Source organism: Dama dama, chromosome 18 (assembly GCF_033118175.1).
Source record: "Dama dama isolate Ldn47 chromosome 18, ASM3311817v1, whole genome shotgun sequence".
Lineage (NCBI taxonomy): Eukaryota > Metazoa > Chordata > Mammalia > Artiodactyla > Cervidae > Dama > Dama dama.
Window position 1 is genome coordinate 70,972,121 of NC_083698.1, and position 19,292 is coordinate 70,991,412.

At 36.0% G+C, this 19,292-nt stretch overlaps 1 protein-coding gene across 2 annotated transcripts in view; it reads left to right on the forward strand.

Annotated features, from left to right (window-relative positions):
- Positions 1-13,298, forward strand: part of STEAP2 (STEAP2 metalloreductase) — a 28,208-nt gene extending 14,910 nt beyond the window's left edge. For both annotated transcript variants that reach the window (XM_061165550.1, XM_061165551.1), the window contains exons 3-5: positions 1,314-1,841; positions 4,767-4,931; positions 7,027-13,298. In XM_061165550.1, the coding sequence (XP_061021533.1) occupies positions 1,314-1,841; positions 4,767-4,931; positions 7,027-7,314 (981 nt within the window). In that variant the 3' untranslated portion in view covers positions 7,315-13,298. The remainder of the gene's footprint in view (positions 1-1,313; positions 1,842-4,766; positions 4,932-7,026) is intronic.
- Positions 13,299-19,292: the final 5,994 nt, after the last annotated feature.

A 19,292-nucleotide genomic window follows, 5' to 3' on the forward strand; every position in this document is an offset into this window, starting at 1 on the left:
CTTTACATATGTTTGATTTATTCTTTTAGGTATATTATAAAGTTTTATAATTTTTAGTGTTTTTTCCCAATGAACTAAATAAAAAAGTTTAATTCACCATTGTCACACCTGTAATAAACTGAGAATGCTTTACCTTATTTCTTTGATATATATCTATCTTCACTGTTCCATTTTAGAAGTTCTAACAGTATAGATTTTTTCATTTATATGGCTAATGTTAGATAAAATTAATAATCCTAAGAAGTCTACATTCTTTCCATTGTATAACTAGGTTTCGCAGGCAAGAATTTCAATGTGGCCTGTTCCAGAGCACATATATAAACATCTTTTGGGATATATTTAGGAATTTGTTTTCCCTGAACATCACTCAGAGATTTTACAGCAAACTTTTTCTAACACTAATCCAGGTTCACTCCAACATGAACTTGGTGTTCAACAAATATTTGTTGCCTTCTCAACCATATTACAATATATAAGAGTATTTGGTAGCTTGAAAGCCCACCCTCACCCCTACTGATCTCGATCACATCAAACAGCAGTTACTTTTACTATTTAAATTAACTAAGCCTAATGATGCCATTTCCCCCCACCAAATATATTATCCTAATTTAAAGATGAAAGAATTTCATAATTCTGACCAATGAAGTAATACACCTGAGATTATCCATGGTTTTGGTGAATTGGTTTCTAAGCCAGAAGGTAAATTTTATAAATAGTATAGCATCATGACATAATTTAGAAAATTTTAGTTGCAAATTCAACCATCTCATTCAGTATACTCATTCAGCATCTTTTCCCTTGCTGAACAGCCATAAAGGGCATTGCTTGCAATCACTCTGCTTGGCAGAATCACTGCAGTCCTAGAGCTAAGCTGTCCACCAAAGCCTGGAGAACCAGCCCCAGCTCACGCCCTGCAGAAGTGTGGGAGCTGAATGGGGGAGGGGCATGGCCAGCAGCTTGAATTTCACCTAGACTACTGAAGAGACCTTACCTTATCTGTTCAGAAGCATGTGGTTTAGAAATCTTTCCTCCTGCCTTCCTTCCCTTGAGAACTTGGTCCCAAGTTCACGCTAGATTTTTCTGCATTTTCATTTCATGTCATCGAAGCTAGCAAGGGCTTTGTTGTATTTTTACAATACTATTTAACCTATAAATAAATAGATTAATAAATTAACAAATGCTTTATCACCTTAGTTTTTTGTATCACTCCAGGTCATCATATGTGATGCTCCATGGATTAAATGGAGCATGTGATTGTTACCGTTTTTATAAGCAACAATAGTAATGATGAGTCTTCTGGTTTTCCCCCACAGGTTTATATATGCAGCAATAATATTCAAGCTCGACAACAGGTTATTGAACTTGCCCGTCAACTGAATTTCATTCCCGTTGACTTGGGATCATTATCATCAGCCAGGGAGATTGAAAATTTACCCCTGCGACTGTTTACTCTCTGGAGAGGGCCAGTGGTGGTAGCCGTAAGCCTGGCCACATTTTTCTTTCTTTATTCTTTTGTCAGAGATGTGATTCATCCCTATGCTAGAAACCAGCAGAGTGACTTTTACAAGATTCCTATTGAGATTGTGAATAAGACCTTGCCCATAGTTGCCATTACTTTGCTGTCGCTGGTCTACCTGGCAGGTCTCCTGGCAGCTGCTTATCAGCTTTATTATGGCACCAAGTATAGGAGATTCCCACCGTGGTTGGAGACCTGGTTACAGTGTAGAAAACAGCTTGGATTATTAAGCTTTTTCTTCGCTTCGGTCCATGTTGCCTACAGCCTCTGCTTACCAATGAGAAGGTCAGAGAGATACTTATTTCTCAACATGGCTTATCAGCAGGTATGGAGCATGCTTGATATTTATCTGATGCTAGTACAATACTTGATTAGTATAAGTTATAAAAACTAACATTTAAAATAGTGTAAAACTTTACATACTTTGTAATAGAAATGTTGGTATATTTAGGGAGGGTAAAGAATTATTCTTTAAACAAGGTTTTTGCATAAGAATTATATGGCTAATTCAGAATAATTTATAGTTAAAGCTTCTGTCATCCCTTTCTCTGCAGAATAAAAGCAGAGAAGTGAAGAGTTGGGTTTTATTTTCCTTTTTGTTACAACTGCAGTGATTACTTTCACCAAATTTTATAATTGGCCATGTTCCGTGAAATAATAAGGCAGCTTTTAGTAAACACATACAATAAAATTAAGCCTAGTGAAAATATAAAAAAGAATAGCAAGTCAGGATTGCTGGGTTTTGTTATCAAAAAGCAAGAAAGGTACTAGTTCCTCAGGTGAAGCTTTTCTAACACTTAACTCTTAAAGAAAATCTCAGGGAGAGCCTCGTGGAATTGGCTTGATGATGGCATAGACTATGATTTTCCTCAACAATTTCCATTCAGTAAATATCAGGGGTTTCATTGAAGCTCTTTGATGTAGGATTTTTCATTGAAGCTCTTTGATGTAGCATTTTTCAGTGAAACTTGAGCACAGTATACCAAACAAAGGTGTAAGAGCTTTTGCATTTTATAAGGAAACAAAGCATTATGGTCCAAGTGTGTAGCATCCAGTAATTACACTTGTTTCAACAATAAAACCTAAAGTAATTTGAAAAAAAATTACTAGATTGATGTTCTTTAAGCCATTTTCTCTAAAAACCACTTCACTTAAATGAATGGTAAAGCTTTGATATCTACTCTACCAGCTTCCTCACCTCCTTCAAGTCTTCAAATTTGTTGACACAAATAGTAAACAATCAATAATCAGATTAGAAGAGAGTTTTATCCACACCAAGCTGAAGACTATAACCTGGGAAACAACCTCTCAGGAGCTCTGAGGGGACTGCTCTGAAGCGGCAGGGAAGGAGCCAGAATGTATATGAATTGTTTAGCTAGGAAATAAGTGTGGTCAAGCATACATCCTTGATAAAGGATTACTGCTAATCACAAAGAACAGATATTTCAAGTTAATAATTTCAGTGTTTTTCTATAGTATTGGAAGATGCAGGAATCTGGGGTCATTGAAATTCTCCCAGAGGTATGCATCTTAACTATCTAGGGGCCTATATTTCACAGCCCAGAAAGCCTCATCCTTCTGTTTTCCTCCTGAATTCTCCTCATGGCCCATTGTGAACTGACAGTGGATTGTGATTAAACCCTTTGTAAAACTTGATGGTGGGCAGCATTCTTTTTTTTAGTGGTAAAGCTGATGTACATTGTATGTTTGTACATAAGACAGGCTGTTCTTAGTTATAAAGTTCAAACCAAGTCATGTATGAGCCAGAATGACTTCCCCATACCTCAGAATGTGAAATTTTTTTCCATCAAGTCCTTATCTCCTCAGCGAGGCCTTCACTGGACACTGTTTCACATTCTGCCACCTGCTTCTGACTCAACCCTGGTACGCCCAATCTCTCCTACTTCCCCTGCTGTACCTCCTCTTTGTTCAATAGTATTTTCCACCTTCTAACACACTTTGTATTCTTCATTTACTATTCTCTGCCTTCTCTCATCAGAATGTAAGTTCACAAGAGGAGGACTCTGTCCATTTTGCTCACTGATATATGCCTAATGCCTGGAATTGTGCCTGACACATTGTAGACACTCAAAAAACATACTCATGGAATGAAGGGGTGAATTGGGAGGGCAGGTGTTAATAGATAGATACAGGTTGTAGTCTCCGGGTATACTGGGATATGCTGTTATTCTGTATTGTTGTATAGACGCCAAATAAGATAGTAAGAACATTTTCTCTACAGAGGAGCTCTGTGGCTTCTTTCAGAATGTTGGTATTGATTGCTTCAGTGAACTAGTGGCTAAGAAATAGCTTCTCTCTCTTTTTTTCTAAACTTAGGTGTGGTTACCTTGTATGGTTCAGGTATGGTTACCTGAACTAAACTTCAATTTGGTTACCTGGAAGTGGACAAAAAGTCAAGTTAAGTTAGTTAAGTTAAGTTGGAACCTGTTTTCCTTGAATAGATCAAAACTTCAACCCAAGGAATCCAAACCTTGATTTGTACTCTAATTACATTGTTTGCATGTAAACAGACAATTCTAAAAGTAGTTCCTATGCAGAATCCGACGTATTCAGAGTTAAAGTCTGGCTTGATTATATGTGCATTATCAATGTAAGGGGAAGACATTTGGAAAAGTACTGAATGAGGCAACTAGACAGTTGAAAAGTATACTAATGAGGTCATTCAAGTAGATAAATATTTGTGCTCCGTAGGGCTTTATCCTCAGGGCAATTTCAGCTTCCTGGGGAAAAGAAGGTAAGAAGAAAGAGGCAAATCAACATAAATATTCTATGAGAAAGGAATGCACAAAGTTTAGAAATCCCCTGCTTGGATTCTAAGTTGAACTAGAATTGTCTAGTTGAACATTCAACCAAGTTTTAAAAATACCGGAAAATTAACTGCCACTACTTCTTTAGCCTCCTTCTGGAACCAAACACTTAGTATTTCAGTGTTGGGACTCCAGAGTCCATGTCAGCACAATGTATTACAAATGTGTCAACTACCCTTATCACACATGGGTGAGGAAGGAGAGGACCTTAGTCCTCTTTTTGTTTAACTCTCTCTTCTCTTTCCCACACACCTGGAACAAATACCATCCAGTAATAGGCTCTCCATAACAGTTCATTAAATTGAATTAGTGCAACTTAAATATGTCTGTATATGACGTATTCTTAGGCCAAGAGTGAACTCTGTGCTGAATCAGTTAATGTTCTACCAAACAAAGGAAATTCACATTTGCTTTCTTCTTAGGTTCATGCAAATATTGAAAACTCTTGGAATGAGGAAGAAGTCTGGAGAATTGAAATGTATATCTCCTTTGGCATAATGAGCCTCGGCTTACTTTCCCTCCTGGCAGTCACCTCTATCCCTTCAGTGAGCAATGCTTTAAACTGGAGGGAATTCAGTTTCATTCAGGTACATGGTGTTTGCTTGGTGAGGGGATGGGTGGTACAGAATTTTAATTACAGTTAAGTACAGTTAAATTTTAAATATGTTCCTTATGAAAGAATGCCTCTGGGACTGCTGTTTATGCAAGTAGCTTGTGGAATATATGCTGCTAGAGGCCAGTTTAGGACCATTCTGATTTAGTTAGTAAAAGACCAGTACAGGACTTTACTGGAAGGTTTTGATAGCACTGCCTACTATGTTATAGATAAAGGTTATTTTAAAAAGGAATAGAAAGTGGAAGGTCACTTTGAGTCAGCTTAGATCAAATTTAATACCAAAGTCAATTTGTTATTGGCCAACTCAGTGGAGACTTAATTTATATTCTGAGTCATCTTAATCTGTCTAGAGAAGTTTCATTAGTTGTAATTCAAGTGGAGAGAAGCTCAGTCTCAATATTTTAAAGGAAATGTGTATATATACACAAACACAAGCAATAACAAAACTATGTTAATGGATTATGGCAAGCAACCAGCCTTATGAATCTTGTTAGTATATGTATTTGGCACATCAGTTGTATACATATGTGTATGAGGGATTTCAAAATAACATTTGTTGTATGATAAATTAAACATTCACTTTCTCTAGTAATAGCTATTTAATGAACTTGCATATTTTAAAAATATATAATTCAAATTTAGACCCTACCTAAATTATCATAAAACCAGTATTGGCTGTATCCAAATGGTTTATAGCACAATATGCAGATGAGTGGCATCTGGTGGTACACTAACTTTTGGTTGTTTTGGGGTTTTGTTTTTTGCCTATTTGCTTGTGTGTTTTTTTTTTTAAGTGGTCTAAAAAGCTCATTCGGAATAAGGGCCTATCCCTCATCTAAATTAATTTTTCCTTTTTGAGGGAAATAAAATGTGAATATTTTCCCAACTGCTAGTTTAATACCACCTGAAAAGAAATCGAAGGCCCTCGGATAAAAGGTGCTAGACAGGTGCAAAGTATCATGATAAATTTAGATGAGTAATTGCAAGCAGAACAATTTTCTGCTAGAGAGTTAATCCTTCCCCAGTGAAGTTAGACATTACATTATTATGCTGTTAGTGTGCTACATTTTGTGTAACATAGACCATTTCTCAAATAAGCAGTTAAATATAATATAGGGAACCCAAAATGCTGAACTTCTCGATTTTTAAACTGTAAACTTTTAAACAAAATACTCTAAAATCCATGGCTAATTCATGTCAATGTACGGCAAAAACCACTACAATATTGTAAAGTAATTAGCCTCCAACTAATAAAAATAAATGAAAAAAGAAAATAAAAACAAACAAAAAACAAAATACTCTAGCAATCTCATTCAATATGGTCAGTAAAACCATTTGAAATGCTTTTTATGTTACACATTAATACTATAAGATTTTTCATATTTATCTTCAAGTTATATGTGTGTATACCTATGAGAATGCTCTTTAGCATTTAATTATATACATGTGTATATATGTATACATGTATTACACATATAATATACATTTTAAAAAATATACACAACTGGTAGAAATGTGGATAACCTTTAAAAGAAAGTTTTCCAGTTTTTATCAGTATCCTTAAGGAAAAGCCAGATGTTTTGACCAGTAATCCCACTATTAGAAATCAATTCTAAGGAGCTAAACCAAAATATAGAAAAGGGCTTAAAGTGACATATAATAGTTGAAGAAGGTAAAAAACAGTAAATGATCAACAAAAAGGAATGGTTAGGTAAATTATAGCACATCCATTCAGTAGCATACCTTTTAAATTAAACTCATGTTTTCATGTTTAATAACATGAGGAAAGGTTCTAGATGTGATAAATAATCAGAATATTAGAATATAAGCAATGTGGCCTTATTTGTGTAAAACAAAGTGTGCATATAAATGTGTAAGAAATATATGAAAATATTAAAATTGTTTAATTCAGTAGATAACAAAGAGTAACTAAATAATTTAAGATAAAGTTGTATTTTCAAAATATATCAAAATATATAAAAATAGTATATCTGGATGGATTAATTCATGAGTTTGAATAATTTTGCTTCTTATTCTCTTTCTCTTTCTTCTTCCCCTGTCCCAAGTCTACCCTTGGATATGTAGCTCTGCTCATAAGTACTTTCCATGTTTTGATTTATGGATGGAAACGAGCTTTTGAAGAAGAGTACTACAGGTTTTATACACCACCAAACTTTGTTCTTGCTCTTGTTTTGCCCTCAATTGTAATTCTGGGTAAGATTGTTTTACTTCTTCCATGTATAAGCCAAAAGCTAAAGAGAATTAAAAAGGGCTGGGAAAAGAGCCAATTTCTAGAAGAAGGTATTGGAGGAGCAGTTCCTCATCTCTCACCAGAGAGGGTTACAGTAATGTGATGATAAATGGTGCTCCCTGCTGCTATATGAAGTTCTCCTCATGCCATTATTTTTATGACTTCCTTTATCTTCACTTGCAAGTGCACTGTCAAACTGCTGTGGGCTGAAACCTGTTCAGTGAGATCTCAACTGAATTAATGGTAGAATTTTCTTCAAATTTGTTTTCCCTAATGTCACATTTTGCTAATATGAATTTTTATAGTCAATTTATGTTGAAATATAGGTATGTTTTGTTTTGTACAATTGTAATGCTATTGTTATTTTAATAAACTTTATTCCATAATCAGGCAGAAATATTTGTAGTTAATAGTATAGATACAACATAATATTAAAAAAAAAAAAAACTGTGCAAACCAGCAGAACTTTAAGTTTTAACATAATGTGATGGATATTTTTTCCTGAAGCTTAAGTAAGATTCTAATTATTATTCAGCTTAAGAAATAGAAATGCATAACATACATTATTTTTAAGAAAGGACATATTAGGTTAGCATCTAGGTAAGGGTATATGTTAATATCCCTATATTTCTTCATAAGATAGGGTTTGAACCAATGTGATTTGTGAGCAAACACAAATTAAAGAGACAAACTGAACTTAAAATTATATTTAAAACGTGTTGTAGATGTGAAATATATACTGATAATGTGTACCTCATGAAAAGTTTTATTCTTTATCTTGTTACAGAGCAGTTTTATTTGCATATTAATATACTGGAGGGAGAAGACAGTAATATATGGCCTCCAAAGTTGATTTTTCTAATTTAGTAACAATCCTTGGAATCATATAGTTATTTTTAGTTAGAGGGAAAGCATTAAGTTTACATACAAGTAGTTGTTTATCAGCTGATTTTTTTCTGTTGTACCTTAGCCAGTCATATTCTGAGTGATATAGGATTTTACTGACATTCACTAAGGGATTATAACATGCCAGGCACTGTTCTAAGCACTTTACTTATATTTTCCCATACAGTACTTACAACAACCCCTTGACAGAGGTGGTTATTATCCTCCTTTTACATATAAGGTTACTGGATGGAGGATAGAAAAGTTAGGTAATTTGCTCAAGGTCATGCCAGAGCTAGTATTCAGGTCCAGGCAGTCACATTTCAGAGGCTGTGGTTTTAGCCACTAGGCTGTGTGGCCCCTGCCCCATCCCCATGCATTCCAATCTAGATGCTTCCTCTTTGGTATAAAGGCACTGACATTCTTTACAGTGCAGTCATGGGTGTCAAAAGATATGTGAAGATATAATTGTAAATTTATCCTTGCCTGGGGATATAATTCACACTTACCCTAGGAAAGAATCTTGCCTGGGACAGGACCCTAGAGATCGATGGCAGTCCACACACCTCTGTATGCAGTAAGGGACTCCAGTAGAGATAGGACTGTAGTAGTAGTTAACAGCGGAGGTCCTACAGAGTCTTAAAAAGCCCCTGTAGATTTGGTCATCTCTTTCTCTCTCTTGAGATGTCCTCCTGCCTGCTCAGCCATTCGTTAGGGAGCAGTTTGCAAGTATGAAGGATATTTAGATGAGTGGGTTAATTATGAATCTGCTCTAGAGACATAGAATCATACAAATTATTCATGAAAGTTTTCAGTTCTGACATTCCACATTAAAAATTGCATTTTGTTCATACTTTGGTTAGAAAGTCCTACATTTTCCCCCCATTTGCTCTTTCTTCATTAAAATACAAAGTTTCAGACAAGATACAATGATATGTATTCCTCTTCCTGAAATTCTAACATTTTAAAACTTACCCAGTAAGGTTCTACTGAAACCAGCTGCCAAAAAGAAGAGGACTTTTAGTCAGTAGAAGCTACCTTTCCCACCAATGGCTCGCTGCCTACCACCATATCATGTCAGTTTGGTAAACTGCTCATGTTTCTCTGATGTTCTCTTCTTGGTGAATTTTAGTAACTTGTACTTTTTAATTGAGCTTTTCATTTTAATTGTAGCCCTTCTGTCTTGATAATCATTTACTTGTTAGTTCTCGGCAGGGATTCAGTTGGGTGATAACTTCAAGGTAATACCTATAAACTATATAGTGGACTTGTGAAATTAACTACATATTTGTAATTATTTCTTGTCCCTTCAGTTCCACTCCCTTTAAGCCCACGCTTTCACCAGTTAATGTGAAAATACAGTGAAATATTTTTAAAACTTAGATTACTATTGAAGTATATTTATATTGTTGCATGTATATATTAATTAGCTAATAAGATAAAATTATCACTATTACAGATAAATGGGGCCTTTGAAAATATGAAAAAGCGAAATTTATGAAGTGTATATATGATGTAAAAGTTGTTTGGAATGGTAATATCTTCTTTTCAGTACTACAAAGTTGACATAATTATGAAGTTTTAGAATAAATATAATATGTGCGTGTTCAGTCACTAAGCCATGTCCGTCTCTTTGCAACCCCATGGACTGTAGCCTGCCAGGCTCCTCTGTTCATGAGATTTCCAGGCAAGAATACTGGAGTGGGTTACCATTTCCTTCTCCAAGGGATCTTTCCAACCCATGGATCCAACATTGGCAGGTGGATTCTTTACCACTGATCCACCAGGGAAGCCCAAGTGTAATATGTTCATTATAATTCTAAATGTTTAAAAGCTTTTCTGAAAGTGGAAAAATACTGACTTTTAATTGCTTTACTTAAATAACTTTTAACTGCTTTATTTTACTATTTCCTACCTGATTACTTTTCTTAATTATCATTTCTCATAATCATTCTTTAGAAATCATGACTCTGACCTCAGAAGTATGACTGAATTTTGCTCTTGGTAGATGTGAGAAAGTAGTGGAAACTTTAAAGTAGAAGGCTTGTTTTTCCTAAATTATATTTTGAGAAGTGTCCCTGAGAAAATTATAAGAATGTATATATCTAGTTGTGAAAATATATCTAGTTGTGAAAGTGAAAGTTGCTCAGTTGTTTCCGACTCTTTGCAACCATGGACTATGGAGTCCATGGAATTCTCTAGACCAGAACACTGGAGTGGGTAGCTTTCCCTTCTCTGGGGGATCTTCCCAACCCAGGTATTGAATTCTTTACCAGCTGAGCCACATGGGAAGCCCTAGTTTTAATCCTATGCAAAATAATTAATTTTTTTCCTAAAAGGAAATTAATTTTTGGGCTGAATCATGCTACCTAGCATTTATGCGCAGATTTCATAGGTCTCCTCTATTAAGGATATTTAAAATCATGTTTAAATAGGAATATATTCATGTTAGCATATATTTTTCAAAGCATATATGGAAATTAGCCTAGATTGTCCACAGGTAGAGATTTTTATTTAAATTTTGAAGTATTTTAAAGTATGAATAAATTATATTTATAGGTATTTATCAGAGATAATTATTTTGTGCTACATATGGGATTGGTTAATGAGCTCCAATGTTAAACTACCTGATTATATTTCTTATAAATTAGCATAATTTTGAGTTGATTAAGGGGTTTTACTTTCAAAAGTAATTTGCTAATAGTAGCCTAATATGTATTCACCCTTACAGTGAAATTATGAAAATTATTTGTGTAAAAGGGCTTTCGAGAATATATCATATCCAGTTTTTTTGTTTATCTCTTATTAATGTGATAGAATCTTAATTATTTTTAATTGCCTTTTGTCATTAAACTGTTTCATAAAAAATTCTGTACATAGAGGTTCCCCCTGCCAAAAAAGTTTTTATTTGTGAAATTTAAAAGTTTCTTATGTGATGTTTTAAACAAAGTGCCATCAGTGTAATTCATAAGTATTTCTTTAGGAATACTATGAACACTGAACCTGTGTCAGTCTATAAAATCTGTTTTGAAAGAAGTATTTAAACAGCCTAAGATGTTGCATTGAAATTATTTTGTAAGTTCATGACTTAAAGTATTGTAACACATGGTATAATAACCCGAGCCTGGTGTTAAGATTTATATTTGTGATGTGTTGTCATGAAAATGAGCTGCTCCACCCTCCGGTGTTCATAAGCCACTAAAGCAAATTCTGATACATATTCAGTATATGTAATTGCTCTAAATGAAACTGTAATAATTTTTGTTGGAAACAATTTGTTCATACTTTTGAACAGTGAGTTTTATAGGAACTAATAGGTTCTTCGATTTTGTTTTAAGCAAACCTCTAAAGTGCTAATATTCAGAGATTCTGTCAATATGTTACCAAAAAACATTTAGTTTAGCTGAATACACATACACACCATAGTCCCCCCCACAATGGTTTCATTCTCTGTGATTTCAGTTACTCACAATCAACCGTGGTCTGAAAATATTAGATGGAAAATTATGAAAATAAACAGTTCATAACTTTTAAATTGTGTGCCATCCTGAATAGCATGGTGAGATCTTGGGTGTTCCCACTCCAGCTGGCCTAGGATGTGAATCAGCCCTTTGTTCAGCATGTCCTTCCCCTTAGTTACTTGGTAGCTGTCTTGGTTATCAGATTGGCTGTTGTGGTATTGCAGTGCATGTAATTCTTATTTTACTTAATAATGGCCCCGGAGTACAAGAGTAGTGACACTAGGAATTCAGATATGTCAAAGGGAAGTTGTAAAGTGTCCCCTCTAAGTGAAATGGTGAAAGTTTTTGACTTAATAAGGAAAGAAAAAAAATTGTATCTTGAGATTGCTAGGATATATGGTAAGAATGAATCTCCTATCTACGAAATTGTGAAGAAGGAAAAAGAAATTCATGCTAGTTTTACACTGCACTTCATACTACGAAAGTTATACAGTGTGTGACAAGTGCTTAGTTAAGATGGAAAAGATATTATATACAATAAGAGATTTTGAGAGAGACAGACTACATTCACATAACTTTTGCTATACTATTTTGTTATAATCTTTCTATTTTATTATTTGTATTTTGTTGTACTCTCTTACTGTGCCTAATTTATAAATTAAACTCTGTCACAGGTATGTGTGTATAGGGGGAAAAGAAAAACAGTATATATAGAGTTTGGTACTATTAGTCGCTTCAGGCATCCACTGGGGGGGTCTTGAAACATCTCCTGTGGATAAGGGGAGGACTACTGAACAGATATATATATTTTTTTAACTTCCCAAATCATTGGATTAACATCATGCAGTCATCCAAAATTAGGGCGGACTATTTGGATTCTCCCAATGGCTAGATGGGCCAAATGGCTAAATGACCAAAGCAGGTGTTTTTTTAAATGATTTCCAAATTGCCAACTCCAAGGATGATTCTCTTATTTTCTTTAAAGGTCTTTCATAGTTTTGCAGATACTGAGTCTGAAGGGGGACTGGAAATTGTCTCCCTGTGTCTAGTTACCCTACTTTAAAAAGCTGCTGTCCATCACATTGCTCAACAGCCCTCACAGTTAAGTCTTCATTTGTGACTGAGTGTGGACCAGTGAGATGTAGAGGTGCAAATAAGTGAATTCTTAGAAGTCTCTTCAAAGAAAGCAGCATGTGTTCCTTTATCTTATTCCTCTGTCTTGCTGCCAGATCTGTATTACAATAGGAACTCTTGCAAATATTCAAGAAGACCAAGGCCAAACCCTAAGGAGGGCATGTTAGAAATTAAAAAGGTCTTGACTGCTTCACTAGTTCAACTGCCTTTTCCTGTATTTAAGCCATTGTAAATTTGGGTTTCTTTATATGAAATCAAAATTAATACATCCTGGCCTTCAGTTCTTTATTACAATACCATATAACACTGTTTGAATAAACTAGATTGCAATAATTCTTACGTTTAAAAGTTTGTAAAGGATAGTGTGCAGTTCACATTAGAACTGATTTTCCATTGTTAATTAATGATACTCATTTTCCTGCCTTTATCTTTCATTGAGTATTTTGTATCTGCTTAGAAAATACTGTCTTATTTATAACTGTAATAGATATTTGCTAAAACTCCATAATCTCCAAAATACTGTTATCAAATTATATGCCATGTTTTTATATCATTCTCATAGATCTGCCTTATAAATATATAAATAAAAACCTACTATGTAATGTGATTTAGTTTCTTTTTTGAAATGTTATGTACAAACGGAGTTTTCTTTCTTACTGAATAATCATTCCAGTATTTGATGGAAGCCATCTATACTCTTCTGGCTGTTTCTTTTTAGAAGCATCCAGAAAGCATTCATGTAATTGTTTTGGGTTTGGGGGGACTTTTGTTTATCAAAGAAGACATTTAGAAAAACATCCATCTAATGAGATGGTATTCTTAAAAGTAATTCACTTCACTAGCATTTATTAAGTATCTTTAAACTAAGACTGAACGCAGTATTCAAGCTATATTCTTTAAGTTCCTGATTTCAGGAACTCTGTCTTACCGCTATATTCCTTTGTTGTTCAGTTGCTCAGTCGTGTCCTACTCTTTGTGATCCCATGGACTGTAGCACATTAAGCTTCCCTGTCCTTCACCATCTCCTGGAGTTTGCTCAAACTCATGTCCATTTTGTCAGTGATGCCATCCAACCATCTCATCCTCTGTCATCCCCTTCTCCTGCCTTCAGTCTTTCCCAGCATCAGGGTCTTTTTTAATGACCCTGATGGTCAAAGTACTGCAGCTTCAGCTTCAGCATCAGTCCTTCCAATGAATATTCAGTGTTGATATCCTTTAGGATTGACTGGTTTGATCTCCTTGCATTCCAAGGGACTCTCAGTTTGAAAGCATCAATTCTTAGCGCTTAGCCTTCTTTATGGTCCAACTCTCACATCCATACGTGACTACTGGAAAAACCATAGCTTTGACTAGATGGACCTCTGTTGGCAACTGTATTTCTAGTGTCTAGTAAAACACGGTCCTGCAGAAACCAATGAGATAGTATGACTTGCCTCACTTTTACAGAAAATTATGTTATCTATCAGCCCATATCTGCGCAGCCATGCCTGCATCCTCCTGCCCATACCCTCCCCATCACCATCTCAGCTTCCTATTTCGCCTCCTGGCCAGTGGTGAGAGCTGCCCTGTGGGCCCAGAGAGGAGTCATTGCTATTGCTGCCACTGCCACCAGCACCCCACCACACTGTTGTACTGTTCTTCGTGCCTGTGCACAGGCTCTGGGGAGGCTCTGGCTCCCCCTGCAGCTGCCTGGAAATGTGTGGGTATTAATATCCTGAGAGTAGGGTTCAGATAAAATACAGGACACTCAATCAAGTTTGAATTGCAGAGAAACAACAAATAAGGATAATTCTGTTACAATACTGCATGGGTTTTCACCTACTTCGAGGATGAACTTTGATCAGAGTTGCAGCATAAGAGGGTGCTAGTAGGTAAATTCTCCCTTCATTTCCCCAGATGGACTGTTCCAAAGTTCAGTAATTCATAAGGCCTCCATGAAAATATCCTAAAAGACTGAGCACTTATTAATAACTCCATTGTTCCAAAGCTATGGCAGCTCAGTAACACCTATATTTGTACATCCTCCCACGGCCTACCTCACTTCCATCTTTTCCTCCCTTCTGCTTAGCAGAGGCAGTGCCCGCCCACCCCTGCCACCACCACCAACTGGCAGAAGGGGAAGGTTTCTTGTTTGTGGAAGACTCTAGGGAACCTAGGCTAGCACAGTAATTTTGGTAGTAGATTCTTCAAATGGAAAATAAAATATGATGATTTTCCCAAAGTCAGGCATAGGGCTCTGCAGACTCAAAATCCAGATTGGTTGAGAACCTTGAGTGGATACATCTCCCAGGGATGGATTCACATTGATAAATGTACAGTGATAGATTGTTAAGTCAGAAATATCTGAGAAATATCTGAACTTCCCTGGTGGCTCAGATGGTAAAGAATCTGCCTACAATGCAAGAGACGTGGATTTGATCCCTGGGTTGGGAAGATCCCCTGGAGAAGGGAATGTCTACGCACTCCAGTATTCTTGCCTGGAGAATTCCATAGACAGAGGAGCCATTGAGAAATATCAATGTCCTAAAGACAAAGAAACTGGTATTGCCTCAACTAAGCACATTCTACTCTTCAATCTGTTTTTTATAAGAATTCTAATTATAGTCCAAAGGATGTCAGGATCAATTACAGGCTAAATTATGTCCCCCTAAAATTCACATTGAAGTCCTAACCCCTAGTATCTCAGAATAACTACATTTGGAGAAAGGGTCTTTAAAGAAGTAATTAAGGTAAAATGAGGTCATAGTGGTGAGCCCTAATCCAACATGACTGGTGTCCTTTTAAGAACAGTAATAAGAATAGATTAAGATACAGAGGGAAGACCACGTGATAACAAAGGGAGAAGCCAAGGAGAAAGGCCTCATAATGAAACCAATCTTGGACACCTTGATCTTGGACTTCTAGCTTCCAGACTGGGAGGAAATAAAATTTCTGTTGCGTAAGCCACTCAGTTTGCAGTATTGGTTCTCACAGCCTTCAAAGACTAAAACATGGCTCATAGAATCAGAACAAGTCAAGTTAGTTACAGAATTTGGATAATTAATGTCACTGGAATGAGTTTGTCCAATTAGTCCTACCCCACAACAAAGACAGTTCTCTCCTAGGGTTACTATAACCTCCCACCATGTAAACACAATAAATAGCTTTTAGTTCTAAAAGTCCAAGAAAATTTTCAGTTCATGGAACTATGAACTGGAACTATGTCATGGAGCTTTCATCAGATAAAGTTGCTCTTTATAAATTAATTCATTTATTACCATTTATTTCAGTGCTCCACTAAACATGAATAGCTCTTGCAGCTTCTTATTTAAAAATCACTTGCAATTTGTATTATTAGTACACTTTATTAGAATGGTTGACAACGGAACAATGGTTGACTTTGTTTTTATGTTCCATGTACTTATTACTTAGTATCAAATTTAATGATTCTGTTAGAAGGAGGTAATTACTTTTGTTTCTCTTTTATGCTTTGTTTCTACAACACTCAACTTGAAAGATTTTTTAAAACACTAAAATAGATTAAATTTCAGCTTTTATGTATTTTTTCTGTTACATAATTCCCCTACAGGGGACTATAACCACACTTCCCAAGTGCTATAAATTTTTTCTGTTTAAAATAAATTACTCTCAGAAAGAAACAATACTTGTGTGAACATTTAGAACATTTGGCACTAGGTTATTGACTACCAGATTCATATATAATCTAAAATGTTAATTAGAAACATTCTTAATTCATGCTAGTGAATAATTAAAATTTTACTAAATATTGTTAATTAGGGTGCAAACAAGTATCAAGAAAAAAATCAGAAGAAGAATATTTATTTCCTAATATTACATTTAAGTTAAAAATATATTTAGCTTTCAATGTTACTTTTAAAAGTGGTGCATAGTTCAATAAATTATTAAAACTTGTAGTTAATCCTTAAGTCTACAGCAGCTTTTAAGAAATTATAATTTGTAATTCAACAGAAATGTTAAATTCTGCTGAACTGTTACCAGATTGAAGTATTTTTATTCTCTATGTATGTCATCTCTCATACATTTCTCTACTATTAATTTATCTTTTTGCTGAAATAATTTACCATTTCAATAGTTAGCCATTTAACCCCACATCCTTCTGTCTTCTGCTGTCATAAAAATGTCTTTTGTGTTCTTACCAGTTTTTAAAAATCAATACTAAAGAAGGATCAATGGGACTTCCCTGGCAGTCCAGTGGTTAAGGCTCTGCTTCCAGTGCAGGCGTTAAGGATGCTGGGGGTGGTTAGGGTACAGTGTGGGGTTAGGGACATTGACCCTGACTTGCATGAAAACCCAGGGGTAACATTACAGTTAACCCTCTGTATCCAAGGTTCCATATCCATGGATTAAATCCACCAGATTGTGTGGGATTGTAGTCTATATTTATTGAAAAAAATCTGCATGTGAGTGGAACCCGCAGTTCAAACCTGTGTTCTTCAAGGGTCAACTGTACATGCAATCCCTTGAACCCTGCCCCGACTTACTAAAGCAGACCCTGGAGATGGGACTCAGAAGTCTTTTAATTAGCTCTCCAGATGATTCTGATGCACATCAAGTTTTGAGAAATACTTCTCTAGACACTATGCTGAGGGCTTGGGGTGTAAAAACCTGGGTAAGTAACTCTCCTTGTTTTAAAAATTCTCAGTCTAGCAGGGAGTCTGCTGAGCCAGTAAATACCATTAAATGTGTGGAGAGTACAAAAACAGAATGACAGACAAAGCAGCACCTAAAATAGCAGAGTATATAGAGAAGGTTTCCTAGAAAAGGTCACACGAACTGAGTTTCATAAGGAGTTAGACATTGGAGGATAGTCACGGGTACAAAAGATACAAAGGTAAAGCAGGAGGAATTTTGGCACCTGTGTAGAAGTAAAGTAATTCAGTCAATATGGCTTGAGCATGGGGTGATTGAGGATTCTATTCTGATTGCTTCTTACCTGTCAAAAGATAAAAATCATTAAAGCAAAAAAAAAAAAAAAAATTACAGTTAGATCTATTAACTTCCCAGTAATGGACTCACTGATGGAGAAAAGTCAAAAGTTTTTAAGTGCTAGAAAGGGGGATTTCATGGGATTTGTGCTAATTAAGGATGGGAAACTGCTACTCTGGATATGGGACAGAATGAATATATAGGTTGGTACACAACTAGTTAAAATAAAAATGCTATTGCCCGTTTGTTAGAAAAATGTCTTCAGTTAAGTCCAGTGAAAAGAGTCTGACTTCCCAGGGCCATTGCGGTTTGTGGGCTCTTATCACCTTCAGTCTATTGTGCTAAATCACAAAGTCAGTTGACATCTCCTAGGTTAGCTCTACTTTAAGTGGAAAATTTTCCTTGGCAATCCCTTCTCTTCATCCTTCCTCATCTTGAGATGCCAGGATGAACACACAGAGGATCGCAAGTCGTTGGGTTATCAGCTTTCCAACCACCGTCTTAGGCTTTGCTGCCATTCTCACAGGATTCCACTCTGTTTATCCAAGTGGTTTCAGTCTCCTCTTGATGTAGTATATTTACACAGTAATTAAGGTTACGTTAACAATACACTTGACACACCCTTTGCACTTTCTCGGGTTAATAGCAACCTTAGACCTACTGAACTACCTCTAGGTGTAAGGCCTGAGAGGAACTCTAAAAGCACCAATGAGTAGCTGTAAAGATTGAAAAAAAAAAAAAAAAGAATGCTGAAAACAGAGCTAGGGAGTTTCAAGAAAGGGTGAGTGGTCAACAGTGTAAAATACTATAAACAAGTATACACCAAGATGAGGACATGAAAATGTACACAGTCTTTGATCACAAGTGGTGGTAACCTCAGTAAAGGCAGTTTCCGAGGACCAGGGTTAAACAGAATTGAGGAAACAGGGACTGGAAGTGTGCAGTACTCTTTCAAAGAAACTTGGTTTCTTTGGCTGTGACTCACATCAAGTGCTGCCAACTCCAATCTAGGTTTTTCATTTCTATTTGTAGAGCCAGAAATGTCATGTAGATCATCTTGCTTATGATGTGCCAAGCACCACTTTACAAAACCATCATCTCATTCAGTCCTCTCACAGCAATCCTATTGATGAGAAAAGTGAAAAAGTGATGAGAAAAGTGAAAATTTTATGAGAAAAGTGGAGTTTCCAGGGGTTAACTTGCTCTAAAATCAACGGTTTGACTCGAAAGCCTTCCAAGCATTGTATACAATGCTTTAGTGCTCACTAAAGTACAGAAGAGGTAAACGGCTAGAGAATGTAGGTAATACTGGTCTCTTCTTAGGGGTGAGATAAACTTCTCAGCTTCCAATATTAGCATTCTATCATTCATCATTCCTGCATCCCACATCCATCCCTCATTCCTCCACCGGCCCATTCTTGTTTTAAGAAAGCCCAGAGCAAACTACAAAGATTGAGACACACAGCCGCAAAGATTAACACTCCACTGTTACCTACCGAGGTATTCGCCCCTCTTACCTCTGGAACGCATGCAAACCTAGCCACTCCAGAGTTTAGGGTGTAGATAAGGGTTTGGGGTAGTTTGGATCCTCCGGCTTCCGTAGGAGCCCTTTTGGCTGCCTCTGGCTCCGCCCCTAGCAACGTTTTAGCTTGTT